Raw genomic sequence first — 15088 nt, 5'->3', positions numbered from 1 at the left:
AGAGCCAGATGCCTTTCTTCCTAGGCCCCATTGTCCTGGTCAGTGGCAGGAGGGTCTGAACAGGCCTGGGGAAGTAGGAAGGAGCTTGGAGCCGATGGTGTGGGCCCCCCAAATCACTCTGCTCTCCTGACTGGGAGGCCATTCCTGGCATCTCTTGGGGCTAAGGCATGTCATCTGTAAACAAGCTCCTGACAGCAGCCTCTGCTCCAGGCTGTGGTCCTGGGATAGTCGAGTGGTGAATAGTTGAGTAGGACTTGCTTTCTGAGAAAGCAGTGCTAGGTAGCAACAGTGATCAGTCCTGTGAATATCCATCCTTTCTCAGGACGAATCATTTGAGGATCATGTCTACTTTATCATAAACTCTTTGAGACTATTATGATATCAAATAACTTTAATAGTCTATTAATAACACCCCCTAGCACATATCACACACTTTGTCTAGTTCATGCTTACAGCAGGCAGCCTGGACGACTGAAGAGAGGTTTGGAGAAGGGAAATTACTTAGGCCACATAGACCACAGACAGAGAAGCCACGGTAGAACACAGACCCCCAGCCTCCAAAGCCTCGGTCCATGTCATCTACAAGCCATCTAACCAGGGCTCTCAAAGCTCAGAAAAGCTTCGAGCAGCCTTCACTCTGAAAGTCCCTCTGTTTTTGAATGTTCTTTCACTTGGGAAAGAAATATGAAAGGTGATGATAACCCTCGTCATTGTGTGTTCAGCCTTTCCATTTTATATTGTGTCTCTCGACCTATAATGTCATATGACAATCAGAAGAATATTGAGGATATAGCCAGACAGAATTACAGACTCAAAGCCAGAAAGGGAAGAAGTTGTGACTCAAACCCAGGTTCCCTTGGCTCCAAGCTTGGGACTGGAAACCTTCCATGCAGCTGACACTGTCCCAAACCAGGAGTCACAGCAGCATAGACAGCTGTGGTCTGAGGTCCTACCCAAGGCTGCTTATCTCTCTAACACATTGCTGTCTCTCTCTGCAGCTCTGGACAGCCCGTCTGGCCTGGTGACAGCCAACATCACCGACTCTGAAGCCTTGGCCATGTGGCAGCCAGCCATCGCCCCTGTGGACAGCTACGTCATCTCCTACACAGGGGAAAGAGGTGAGCTTGTGTCCAAGTCCCTCCCCACTCTGAGGATGTCTGCTCTGGCTGTAAACTCTCCCCATTCTCCCTTCTCTAGCCACATTTGGTAAAGGATGACAGAAATGCATGGGAAGCTGGGAAGGCCAGCAGTGACTCTCAATTGCCACTGCAGAACAGGGCCTGGGGCTGGAGCTGGGGGTGGGTGTGGAGGGGGCCTGGTCAGGGGGAGGCAAGGAGGCCCTGCCCATATTCCTCTGCTTATTGTCAAGTGAAAGAGCTTCCATGTTGTAGTTACGTCAAGGGAATCCAGTAGGGCATTTAAGAAAACCAAAATGGACCACCCTGAGCCTGTCCATGCTGCTGCAGTCTGTCCTCCTCTCCTGCGAGGGTCTCCACTTGTTGACATGAGCACCCTCCGTAGGAGGCAGCTCCCTCCTCTTACAGAGAAGGAGTCCAGACCTCAAATCTTAAGCAGGCTGTGTCAGGTGGTGCTGGGGAGTTTGGGCTTCTCAGAGGCCTCAGAGAAAGCCAGAGATAGCAAATCTGACTGTGAAATCCTTGTCTTTGCAGGCATCTTTGCTAATTTACTCAGTTGGCAAATTAAACACTTGTTTGGGGGCACTAGCATACAGTGCCAGAACATTAAACTCATATCCAAATAAAAGAGGGAAGAAAGAGTGATAGATTCCTTTCCACTGAATGAACCTATACTTTTGTAATGAGCTTCCAGGGAATAGTGTTACTATTTTCATCTCAATGCAAATGCAAGTTTTATATCTGAGGGCTCAGTATTGTTTTACCTTCAGTGACAATAGGAAAAGGTACCATAATCTGTCCTGGAGCCTCTGAGCATCTTAATTCAGACCCTGCAGCCACCTGACAGAGTGCTTTGTGAGGACAGAGCTTGGGGGATGAAGGGGAGGAAAGGTGTTTGCATTTATTCTTTTTAAAAATATGTTTTTATTGATTTCTTTTTTAAAATATATATTTTATTGATTTTTCACAGAGAGGAAGAGAGAGGGACAAAGAGTCAGAAACATTGATGAGAGAGAATCATCGATCAGCTGCCTCCTGCACAACTCCCACTGGGGATGTGCCCACAACCACAGTACATGCCCTTGACTGGAATCGAACCCGGGACCCTTCAGTCCGCAGACCGACACTCTATCCATTGAGCCAAACCAGTTTTGGCATGTTTTTATTGATTTCTAAGAGGAAGTGAAAGGGAAAGAGATAGAAACATTAATGATGACAGGAACATCATTGATCAGCTACCTCCTGCCTATCGCCTACTGGGGATCAAGCCTACAACCTGAGCATATGCTCTGACTTCATGGGTCAATGCTCATCCACTGAGCCATAACAACCAGGCTGCATATATTTTATTCTTCAAGTTGTAAATATTCTCTACACAGAGATTCTAAAGAGTCCTAGAAGATGGTTTTGTCTCACCAAAAATATATCAGGGTACAGTTCAGAGGAATCACGGATATGCTGGCTGCCTGGAAAAGGGCTTGTTGTAGGGCGTGGCTTAGGAGGTTAATACATGATGTGGTAGGGTGACCAACTCTACCAATTTGTCCAGGGCATTCCCAGTTTTAGCGCTAAAAGCCCCACACTCTGGGGAGCTCCTCAATCCCTGGCTTGCCTGGGTTGTTGGTCCCAGTGGGTGGAAATGAACACACTCACACACCTGGGCCCTAGTGTTTGGTCTCCACATCAGACCTGACACAATGGGTCTCAGAGGCAGTAACCTGACTTTTAAGGTCCCCCCACCTAATGATTTGACAACATTTGGCAAATTATAAAAGCACATGTAAGTAAAAGAGAGACAAGGCATAAGACATTAAACGTGCCCAAGGCTCAGAGGTAGTACCTGGTCCTCTGCTCTGGCGGGTTCCTCTATCCTGGCAACAGCTGCTGGAAAATTCTCCTGACCTCCAGTTCTCCTTCCTTCTGATTTAGTGCCTGAAAAAAAAAATCGGTTTCCGTATCATAAATTTTTTGTATGTGAGGTGAGCGCTCGAGAGAGAGAAAGGGGTGTGAGGCATTTCTGTGGAGTCACTGAAAGTGTGTGTGTTAGGAGGAGGGTGTGCGATGCTGGCCGAGCCTGCTGATGGCTCTGACCAGAAGCAGTAACTGCCTAGGTTTGTGTATTTCATGTTCAGTGCCAGAGATCACACGGACGGTGTCCGGGAACACGGTAGAGTATGTGCTGACCAACCTGGAGCCTGCCACGGAGTACACGCTGAGGGTTTTCGCAGAAAAAGGGCCCCAGAAGAGCTCCACCATCAGCACCAAGTTCACAACAGGTACCAGACACCAAGAGCGGGAAGATGCCCAGCCATGGCCCTTCTGAAACAGCCACTCTCTCCAACTTCCTAAGACAGTCCTGGAAGGGGTGCTCAGCGTCAGCCACAGCCACCACTGCCCATTCCACCAGGACCTGAAGCAGCATCCAGGTCCTTGTGAACTGAAATGGCCTGCTCTCCCCAGGGACTAGGAAAATATTTTAAGAGCTTTTAAGTGGAAAACCAGACCCCCAGTGGAAATCCAGTATTTAACAACCCATGTTCTAGGCAGGGAAATATTCTAAGAGAAGGATTTTTCCAGGCAAGTTTTCGTAGATGGCTATTGGGTTTTTATACACAGATCTCTTTACACCCAGTCAGGAGGATGGCCTTGGAGGAGCACAATCAGCATCCATCTGTCCTCTTGTTTAGGAATAAGGGACATTAGTAAATGTGTTTACAGCTCTGTCTTTCTCTCCCCATCCAACTAAGGCCATGCTGGGCTCAGAAAAACGTGGCCCCTGGGATGAGATGAACCCCAGAGAATCTGTGTCATATTAGGACATGGTGGGGAAGGACATGGCCCCAGGCCTCCTGATGCCCGGCCAGGAATTTTTGTTGTACACTTGCCGATTTATTGCTATGGATTGTCTTCTCTTCTCCAGACCTTGATTCTCCCAGAGACTTGACGGCTACTGAGATCCAGTCAGAAACTGCCCTCCTCACTTGGCGAGCTCCCCGGGCACCTGTCACCGGTTACTTACTGGTGTATGAATCCGTGGACGGTACAATCAAGGTACATTGAATATATAAACAACTCCCCACGGCTGGTTGAAATGTTTACATTATCCTCAAAGAAGGGAAGAATGATCTGGGTGTGTTTCTCTACTCAGTGCAACTGGGAAAGTGAAAAAACACGAACAGGTCCTGGATGCCAGACCTTGTGAGTCACTGGCTCCAGCCTCTCATTTTTACCAGGCTCCTGAGTCGGTAGCCAGCCAAGGTCAAGAGTCATGCTGAGAAGACGAGAACATTTTAGGCGCTGGATTCTTGGTCCTTTAATATTTTACAGTTTACAGAAATGGTTCATACTATTTACTTCTTCTACCCACGAACTTCTTTTACTTTGTAATTTGAAATGACTTCAGACCTTCCCACCAGTGAGATTTTTCCAAACTGAACTTGTTACTGAGTTTGTAATTTCGGTCACCGTTCTTTATATTTCCAGGATCTTTTACTTATTCTTTGCATGTTCATCCATTTCTTGTTTGTGTTTCCTGCATCGTCTTCTCTTTATCTAGGAGGGTATATGTTGCCGTGATTTTTATTCCACAACCTGCGTAGCTCTTCCTTCTGCTTTGCTGCCACTGGTTTAGTTGAGGTCTCCACTGTTCCCGTTGGAGAGGCCCCACAATGTCTGTCTTTCCTTTCGTGCTGGAGCCAAGAAGGAAGCTGCTGATTGGGAAGTCCAATCACACCTACAGGCTTGTCGATGTTGGGAGTCACCACAGAGTGATGGGACAAGTGCCCAGCAATCTCTAATATCAGTGCTGTCAGCCTTTTCACTTGAGCTACTCTGTCTCCCCAGAGGATCCCCCAACTCCGCCAGGCCCGGCTGCTGGGAGCCTCGCTGGAGAAAGAGTGTGGCTCCCACTGTGCGGGCCTGGGTTTGGGGTGACACTGGGGCCTCCCCTGCAGCTAGCCCTGGTGAACCTGAATGCAGAGTCTGCCTGGCTCAGCCTTTCCAGGGACTAAATATCAGCCTTCTGCCTGGATGTGAAGGACAGTGTGCAGATTGTCAGAGCTGGAAATCTGTTTCTCGTGCAGTTTTAAACAAACTTATTCAGCCATGCCCCATGCTGGCCTTCAGCATCTTTGCTTTTGCGTACATTCCATCCCTTAACCTGCCGGACTCTGGGGCATCATCATGGAGCCTCTGCCAACTTCTGCCTCCCTCAAACCCCGGCTCGCTCCATTCGGCCCCTCCATGTCCTTGCACCACACACTTTTCGTCTACCAGGATCCTGTTGACATCACAGGCCTGTGGCTGTCTCCTTGGTCCTTTCCCTCACTTTGGGGGTTCATATCCATTTACCATCATTTTACTGGGCATCAGAAGCATGTCTGCTCTGCCATGCTTAACCAGAAGTGGACACGCATTTCTGGTTCCTCTCACGGCCCCTCTAAGAGTCGGTAGAACAACGCATTCCCTCCCTGTGTGAACAGAGGCACGTCCTGCTCTCTCTGGATGACAGTGTCCACATCCATAGAACGAGTGCATTGGGCCCACCGTCTCTCAGGGCCCTTCCTGATCAGGCGTTCTAGGACTTGGTGTTTACCTGCAGTCCTGAGTCTCGTTTCAGTGCATCCAAATTGCCTAGAGAACTGATAGGTAATTGTATCCCCAAGTAATTCAATGAGCCCAGCTTTGTACCTGATCCTTCCCGAAGGGCCAGACCTAGGGGCCACACGAAGGTCACTGGGTCACTGGTATCAATTGAGCACTTACCCTGGTTTACAGTCCTGTATGTCCAATTCCCAGCATTGTGTGTTTCACTCAAGAAAAGCAGGCCTGGCTGGTGTGGCTCAGTGGTTGAGCATCGACCCAGGCTCTAGGAGGTCACTGGTTTAATTTTTGGTCCGGGCACATGCCCAGGCTTGGTCCCCAGTAGGGGGCATGCAGGAGGCAGCTAAATGATGTTTCTATCTTCCCCTCTCCATTCCTCTCTTAAGTCAATAAAAGGGAGGGAGCCTGTATGATCCAGGTAGTATGGGATGGAGCCCAAGTGTTGTATTATCTAAATAATTCACAGAGGGCTGTGAAAAAAAAAGAGCCATATTTAGGGTCCACTGATATAACTGCCTCAAAGTCTAAACCTTTTCTCCTTAATCTCCCAGATTAAATTAGGTTTGTGTCATTCACTTGTTCAAAAACCTTTGAGGAATCTCCATTTCTAATCCTGATAAACTTTAAATTCCAATAGCATAGCTTTTAAGCCCCCTTGTCATATGGTCATTGCCCACCTCTTCTATCATGACTCCCTCACCAAGTATAGCTGAGATAGGTCATTGCCTTTTCATGTTATTTTCATTAGTTCTGCCTCCTCTGCAATCAGGACCTTTGCTCGTGCTACATTCTCTCCATCTCTCACATCTTAGAAGGGAGCATGGAACCTGGCACAGAGTGATACTCAGTGGCTTACTGATTTAAGAAATAAACGGACAGGTGAATGAATGAATACATCATCTGTGTCCTAAGGATTTATGTGGCCAAACACTATTATGTTCTTCCTTCTGTCCTTAGGAAGTTATTGTGGGTCCAGACACCACCTCCTACAGCCTGGCAGACCTCAGCCCATCCACTCACTACACAGCAAAGATCCAGGCCCTGAACGGGCCCCTGAGGAGCAAGCTGGTCCAGACCATCTTCACCACAAGTAAGGGGCGTAGGGATCCAACCTGTGAGACTGAACCAACCCTCCTCCTCTCCTCTGACTGCTACATGAAATTCACGCACAAAAATTCTGACAATCAATTCCTGCCACTCCCTGACAGAGGAATATGGGTACAAGAGATGACAGGGCTCATGGTGAAAGAGAAGGAGGGTCAGTAGTGAGAATGTCTGAATTCAGTCCTCATCTCCACCACTTGCTCTGTGTGACTCAGGAAATCATGCCATTCTATGAGCCTCAGTTTTTTCATCTATACAATGGGCTTGATAACCATCCCTTCTTCATAAGAACTTTGTGAGGGTCCTTGTGTTGTATTTGAACTCCTAGCCCATTGTGTTGTCCATTCTCAGGGCTCATTATATGCTCAGAGCCCCCACTTTTTCTTCTTCAGCTTCTCAACATTTGCAAAGCATGTCTATACTCATTCACGCACAAGCCTCCCACCAACCTGGCATGATGGGCCAGGAATGCCATTCCAGTGTTTGGTGAAAAAACAGAGGCTTTTATTTTCTCAAGGCTACACCATGACCTAGAGTCAGCTTTGGGCTCAGGACCAGGGAACCACCCCTGCACCCTGCCACTGCGTACCTTCTGTATATGTTAGACATGCCAGCTGCTCCATTGGCGAATAAGAGGAAGGAGCTGTTCCTGGGAAGAGAGCCCTGAACCTGGTTGCATGGAGCAGACCCCAGAGATACCTCCTGCCTGCACTTTTCACTTTGGTTACTCTGCACACACCTGCTGAGGGAGGGCCACAGGCAAACGCACCTCTTTGCCAGAACTTACACCAGGTGTTGGGAACACAAAAATATGAGTGGACCCTAAATATGACTTCAGATGAGGGCTGTGAAATAGACAACAGCTAATGATGCAACCCCAGGTGAAGGTCAAATACAGTGAGGAGTCAGGTCAGAAAAAGGACAGCTGTGGCCATCCGTTCTCCCGGCCACCTGCTAAGCACAGACCCAAGATTGTCTGTATTGATCATGGTTTTTAAGTGTTTGCATCTTAGAAGGAAGTGTTTGCCAAGTGTTTGCTAAACATTCCTTCACTTGGAAATTCCCCGGGCATTCTTGTTCTCCCCCGTCCCCACCTGTCTAAGATCCCTAGGCTCAGGGCAGTAAAATGCCTCTCCAGCAAGGAAGTGAGGAGTTCAGGACTGAAACTCCTAAATTATCTGGTGACACTGAGATGCATCGGCCTAACAGAGTGCCCTGATCCACAGTGAGCCACCCACTGGATGATGGGGACCTAGACATCCATCAGATGCAGCCTGGCCACTCCAGGTAGATTGAGGCCAACCTCCCACATGGCCATCACAATGGCTCAGCCCTCCTCCCACTGACATCATTGACAGCTTCCATCAATCTAAGGTACTGAGATGGGCGAGCTCCTTAGATCAACAACTTCTAAGACACACTGCACTCATGCAAATAGGTTTTGTCCCCTCTTGCATCTGAGAACACACAGCCTCAGAGAGGGTCAGTCATCCAGCCAACAAGGAGTAGAGCTGAAATCCACAAGCTCCCACCCCAGTCTCCCTGCTCTAACGTCACTCTTTTTTTTTTCTCCCTCCTTCCCCCCTTCTCCCCCCCCCGCCCCCAGTTGGACTCCTGTACCCATTCCCCAGGGACTGCTCCCAGGCAATGTTGAACGGAGACACGACCTCTGGCCTCTACACCATTTACCTGAACGGCGATAAGACCCAGGCTCTGGAAGTCTTCTGTGACATGACCTCTGATGGGGGTGGATGGATTGTGAGTATCGCCGAAACCCCAGGCACAGGGGCTGTGGGCAGAGGGCATGTGGGGCAGGAAGGCTGGAGGTCCTGCCCCTACACTCTGACCCCAAAGCGCATGAGGTTTGTAAGGTAGTGCCTGCCACAAGCACTCAAGGATTGTCGTTTAAAAAGATGGGGGCAAAAAGAAGAAAATACTTTTCTTGTAATTTATCTCATCTGATGCTTAGCTCTGTGATGCACAAAAACTGCAGTGGCCCTAAACCCACTGTATATGTTAATTACCATTTGCTCTCTACCAGGCATGTGCTAAGAATTTTATATGACTTATTTCATTTGCATTATCATACGATCTAGGTAATACTTTTTAAATTGATACACTATTTTTTAAGAACAGTTTTACAATTACAACAAAATTGAGCATGTGACCCTAGCCGATTTGGCTCAGTGGATAGAGCATCAGCCTGTGGATGGAAGAGTCCCAGGTTCAATTCTAGTCAAGGGCATGTACCTTGGTTGCAGGCTCCTCCCTGGTCCGGGCATGAGAAGGAGGCAACCAATCTATGTGTTTCTCTCACATCGATGTTTCTCTCTGTCCCTCTCTCTCCCACTCTTTCTAAAAATGAATGGGGAAAAAATATCCTAGGGTAGGGTTTAAAAATAATAATAAATAATAAAATGCAACACTATTACATTAAAAAAAAAAAAATGAGCATGTGGTATAGTGAGTGTCCCCAGGCCCTGTTTCCCACAAGCACAGCCTTTCCCACCATTAGCATCCCGGCCCAAGGTATGTATTAGTTACAAGCAATCCTCTACTGACACAGCATCATCACGGGTGGTGTAGTGTTTTTAGTCCCTATGCTTCAGATGACAACACCAAGGCTCAGAGAAAGGAGGTGAGCTGCCAAAGTTACCTGGAAAATTAGTGAGGACAGAGCTAGGCTACGTGCTTTCCCACGGCCCGATGTTCTTCCTCTCAGAAAGATGCCTTCTCTTTCTCCAGTAGCTTCAGTGCACCTGGCCTCACGGGTTATGTTCACAGGTGTTCCTGAGACGCAAAAACGGACGCGAGGACTTCTACCGCAACTGGAAAGCCTATGCCGCTGGGTTTGGGGACCGCAGAGAAGAGTTCTGGCTCGGTGAGGCCGCCCTGCATGCCTGTGTCCCAAACGTCACTTCTGCCCCCTCGTCACGTGTCCTACCCACAGCGACTTCTGGGAGAGAAATGGATGAGGGGGAAGCAGCTCTGGTAGTAGACACAGAATTTCAACTTCTCAGTGGAAAATATTTAAATTCTCTTTATCATTCAAAATAAAACTCTGGTCAAAGGAAAGCCAACAGCCAGGCCTTTAGAATGAGCCTCTCCTTTAATCATTCACTGGCATTTAAGAATTGTCCTCCTGAACCATTAACTGCTCCTGCCCTGGGCTCCCAGTGCTGAGATGGGGACTAAGCACCCCTGCAAGGTACAAAGTTCCGATCTTGCACATAGGAAACCAGAGTCGTGGAGGAGAATCTAGCCAATACTGTTAGCATTAGAGCTGCAATTTAAAATCTCCTGAGGCAGTCTATGATGCCCTCCTCCATCCATCCACACAGCTCACACCTTCCGATAACACCTGCAAATGGATTGTCTGGCAAGGAATGTCTATCCAGCAATCATCCATTGCCTTTCACTTGTACAGAGCTTTAGAGTTTACCAGGGCTTTCTCCACCTCATCTCCTCTGACCTTCACAAAACCATAGGGGCTGGCAGGGCAAAGCTCTCAACCCAAGTTTGCCTGAGGCTTAGAAACATCAACTGTTTTGCCTGGTGCCGCCCCAGCAAAGAGCAGACCAAGCTGCAAGCCGGGGTCTGAGACTCGACCCTCCTTAACACACATCAGTCTCTGCCCTAATGTGAATGGAATAGAAACAATGGCCTCTGTCGCTGGTGCTTCTGCATTAATCCTTGCCTGTTGTCCACAGGCCTGGACAACCTGAACAAAATCACATCCCAGGGGCAGTACGAGCTGCGGGTGGACCTGCGGGACCATGGGAAGACAGCCTACGCCGTCTACGACAAGTTCAGCGTGGGAGATGCCAAGACTCGCTACAAGCTGAAGGTGGAAGGATACAGCGGGACAGCAGGTACGGACAGCCACTCGGAGCCCACAGAACCACAGGGCATTCCTGTGCTCTCACTTGATTCCTCCCTGAATCATCCCTTCCCTTTCTTCATTAATCAATTAATTTATTGGGTCATCCATTTATTGAGTATTTGTATCCCTACTGGGTGCTGATCAGGAAGAACTGCTATTGGACCAAGCTGGGCAGGTATTTTGGTCACCGAAATAGAGAAGGTTGGGAAGCAGGACACTCAGGGCTGATCTGGAGCTGCCATCACTTAGACATGTTTAGATTTCAGCATAGACTGACAGAAAAAGTCTCTCAGGAGCCTTCATACTTGCATAATCCAGTGCTTCTCAACCTAATGTACATACTTGAGGCCCAGTGCACAAAATTTGTGCAGGAGGAGGGCCTCAGCCCAGCCTGTGCCCTCTCGCAGTTTGGGAACCCTCAGGATGTCCAACTGCTGCGGAGGCTGGAGAGGCTTCTGCCACCACCTCTATGCTCGCCAGCAGTGAGCCCAGCTTCTGGCTGAGTGGGGCTTCCCGTGTGGAATGCACTGACCACCAGGGGGCAGCTCTTGTGTTGAGCGTCTGCCCCCTGGTCATCAGTGCACATCACAGCGACCAGTCGTTCTGCGGTTTGATTTGCATATTAGCCATCTATTATATAGGATGTGCCCTGGAGGGATGCCACTGAGATTCAGTGTTTCTTACAAACTCTGAATGCTGCTGTGGGTGGTGGTGCGCTCTGAGTAGCAAATAATTCAGTGCATCACCAATTGCTCGAGTCTCTTCAAAGACATCTCTGCCACATGGCCAACCAGCATCAGCCTGAACACCTAAGGCAGAAGACCACTGCAGCAATATTTTAGTTCTTTGGTCCCCAACCTAGCACAGATCTCTTGACTTGACATGGCCTCTGTGTGGTGTCTGGCGCCACGTTAGAGAAGAAATAAACAAGGGCACAGCATGCATTCAGGGCTCCTGGGTAGCATCCTCTGGTGCAGATATTCCCACACATTACCCCCACTCAGCTCTCACAGAAGCCATGCCAGGAAGGCAGAGGAGGAAGTTCGACAATTTGCCCAAGTGACACAGCTTGTAGAGGGTGGGCCCAGGTACAAGCTGGGCTGCCGAAGGTGCTCTTGGGAACAAGAGGGAGCAGGTCTGCCAGTGTGCCCAGCCTGTGCCATCCTGCCCACTTTGGGTGGCTCTCGGTGATATTCATGGAACAGAAGAGGTGCTATGGCATATTTACAGCCTCTCTGATCCCGGAAAGAAAACATCTATGATTTTTTTAAAAAATGACTCCAGATAAAGGTTTGCCAAAAGCTAGGCTCAGTCCAAGGGGAGACAAAGTTCTTTACAGAAGAGAGAGGCACCCCTCCCAAAGAAGCCTGACATTTTATTAGCTGGCCATAAATACCTTTTGGTGGAGAGGGCTTCAGGCAAGAGGGATCCAGTTACTTGGCAAACAAAGACACTGGCTGTCAGCGGGAGTGGGTGAGCCTCCACCCTCTGTAATTCCAGCAGAGATGAGCTGGGATGCATCCCTGACAGGAGACACCTCATTCATCAGTGTCCACCTGCCATGCTCATACTCTCAGCAGCTTAGACAAGCACCTGCTGCCTCTGACAACCTGCTCCTAAAGGTCAGGTAGGTGCTAGGGCATCCTGATGCTTTCATGCACGTGCTGGCCAGGTGGGGAGTGAAGGTGCACAGAAAGAACGGCACTGAAATCTTCCCAAAACTCAATGTGTTAATTACAAACCAGATTCCCAAAAAGCACTCTATGAGTGGGCTTCTTATCTAAGAGTCGGAACGCTGGTCCCATAAACACTTAGAAAAGTAACTCTGTGGGGCACAGGCTATTGGGTTACATCTGATAGCTGAAGGGTTTGATTCTAAGTATGGTTCTAAAGATTTATATTTGGGACAAAGCATTCTTAAGTGCAGATTTATCACATTACTCAGTGAGCGCCTTTATGGACAAGGAATGCAAAACATCATATAAATAGCATCAATCATAACTATTTGCTCAACTCTATCTTTTTAGCATACACCTCATAAATGGTCCCCTCAGGTGGGTAGAATCAATGTACTAGTCCCATTTTATAACTTAGAAACTGAGGTGCAACAAGCAGCTTGACCTGTGCAAGGTCATAGCTAGGGAGTGAAAGAGATGGGACTTGAAACTGGACCATCCAAAGTCACCCACAGCCATCTTTCCACCACATGATGCTGCTTCTATAAGAAATTCATCGGTGGGTGACACTCATATCCCATCCAGGCCCATGTGTAATCCTAAATCTGGTCCAGTGTTCAAGGCCGGCCCACCCAGGACCGTTTCCTTGTCACCTCAGGTTGTGTCCTTCAGATCCCAGAGGAGACTCCAGCTGGGATCTCAGTGCATTCTCTCTCGCTCTCCCAGGTGACTCGATGGCCTACCACAATGGCAGGTCCTTCTCCACCTTCGACAAGGACACGGACTCAGCCATCACCAACTGTGCCCTGTCCTACAAGGGGGCCTTCTGGTACAAGAACTGTCACCGTGTCAACCTGATGGGCAGATATGGAGACAATAACCACAGTCAGGTGAGCAGACCGACAGGGCGCCAAGCTCGGGAAGCCAGTTGGGGGTGAGACTAGGGGCAGCAATCTCAGGAGATAACATGTTTTCCCTAGCACAGCAAGGGGAACCTCAGTGACAGGCAGGTCAGGTGAAGTCATAGAAATAGCTCATACAGGGAACTACTGATCAAGTGGATTCCAAAATAGAGCTTTCCTCGGGCAAAATCTTTGTCTGAACCCCAAAAGGAGAGCAGACAAAGGAAAGGCCATGAGGTGAAGCGGGGTGAGCACAGGTATTCCTGCGTCATCTTATGTCACCTCAGTTACACTTCCACTCTGAACGCTATTATCTTCACCGCCTTGGCCTCTAACATCAGTGCAATACAAAGTCTTCCCGAAAAATAAAGACAGCTATGTGCCAAGGGAAACATCTTTTTTCCATCCTTCACCCAATGTGGAAGGAGAAGAGAATGTAAAAGGCTGTAAAGGAGAGCGGGGTGGGCCCTAGCTCTGGCTCCACTCCAGCACTGTGCTAGCTCCTTCACATTCTGCCATCCCATTCGACCCCCAGTCAGATCCTTGGTAGGAATCCCATGGATTATAGATGCCCCCTCACGGAGCTACTCAATTCTGTTACCTCCAGTGCTGACCTGAATTCTTTTCCCACTTTTCCTCATGATGGCAAGTGCCATCGGCCACCACTTAGTCTCAGGTGGCAGAGCCAATCTCAGGTGGCTTGTGACTAGAGTAACACAGTTGAGTCGGACTCTGCCAGCCCCTCTGGCACTTTTCACCACACAGGTCAGCATACAGAGACAGTAGTGAACTGCCCGGCAGTCACGCTGGAACAGAACTCACCCCGTCCTCCAGAGAGCAATTGTCAGTGCCGATTGGGAACCAACTGGGAGCTCTTCTCTTGTTCTACAGGGTGTTAACTGGTTCCACTGGAAGGGCCACGAACATTCCATCCAGTTTGCTGAGATGAAGGTGAGACCCAGCAACTTCCGAAACCTCGAAGGCAGGCGCAAGCGGGCGTGAATTGCAGGGACAACTGGCTGAGAGGTGTAGGGCCCAGAGGAAGAAAAGAATTTTACCAAAGCACCAGTGCAACCCATCCAACCGTCAAGCCACACCTGGGCATTTGGCAGGAGTTCACGTGGACCATGGCGCCTCGGGGCCAACGGCAGGAGCACAGCGTCCCCCCTCTTCGATCCCTTCCTTCGCACCAAAGACAACTTCTCCAACAGGCTTCTGTTGTGTTGTTCGAATCCGCAAAAGCCTTCCAGCACAGCAGCCCAGTGGTTTTCCTTCTCGCAGCGGCTATGGGAATGGGGTAGGGGTGTCCGGCTGTACAGTGGTAGTTTTAGAACCGGCTGTCTTTTACACAAAGCTGCATAATTAATTATTGTTATTTTTGTTCCCTGTGATTCAATGTGTGTCATTGGGAGCCATCCCCATTTTTTACATTTCATACAACAGAACCCAGAAAAGCAACCCTGTTTCAATGTTAAGGATATAATTAATATTATTAATATAATAATAAGGATGATGATGAAAACTAAGGATTTTTAAAGAGACTTTCCTTCCCGAAACACATGTGGACAGTACCTGATTGTATTTTTTTTTAATAAAAGCACAAGTACTTTTAAATTGGACTGTTGTTTCACCTTCCATTGTTGAACTTGAATCCCACCAAAACCAACATATTTGAACACCAGGGGGTCCTGGAACAGGAAGAGGAGGAGGGTGCTGGTCACATGGGAAACAAGGGCCAGAAGGGGGGAAACAATTTTCTGGACAAAGATGAACAAGGTCGGAAAA

The 15088-nt window shown here is 48.6% G+C and overlaps 1 protein-coding gene across 12 annotated transcripts in view; it reads left to right on the top strand.

The window, feature by feature from the left end:
* TNC (tenascin C) overlaps nucleotides 1-14917 on the top strand; it is an 81351-nt gene extending 66434 nt beyond the window's left edge. For all 12 annotated transcript variants that reach the window (XM_036432798.2, XM_036432794.2, XM_036432802.2 and 9 more), the window contains 9 exons: nucleotides 999-1118; nucleotides 3269-3412; nucleotides 4057-4187; nucleotides 6696-6828; nucleotides 8449-8600; nucleotides 9627-9723; nucleotides 10553-10714; nucleotides 13128-13291; nucleotides 14195-14917. In XM_036432798.2, coding sequence (XP_036288691.1) covers nucleotides 999-1118; nucleotides 3269-3412; nucleotides 4057-4187; nucleotides 6696-6828; nucleotides 8449-8600; nucleotides 9627-9723; nucleotides 10553-10714; nucleotides 13128-13291; nucleotides 14195-14305 — 1214 coding nt within the window. In that variant the 3' untranslated portion in view covers nucleotides 14306-14917. The remainder of the gene's footprint in view (nucleotides 1-998; nucleotides 1119-3268; nucleotides 3413-4056; nucleotides 4188-6695; nucleotides 6829-8448; nucleotides 8601-9626; nucleotides 9724-10552; nucleotides 10715-13127; nucleotides 13292-14194) is intronic.
* Nucleotides 14918-15088: the final 171 nt, after the last annotated feature.

This window comes from Pipistrellus kuhlii, unplaced genomic scaffold (genome assembly GCF_014108245.1).
Source record: "Pipistrellus kuhlii isolate mPipKuh1 unplaced genomic scaffold, mPipKuh1.p scaffold_m20_p_12, whole genome shotgun sequence".
In the NCBI taxonomy this organism is placed as follows: domain Eukaryota; kingdom Metazoa; phylum Chordata; class Mammalia; order Chiroptera; family Vespertilionidae; genus Pipistrellus; species Pipistrellus kuhlii.
The sequence above is the reverse complement of the archived record's forward strand: the minus strand, read 5'-3'. Positions and strand labels throughout refer to the sequence as shown.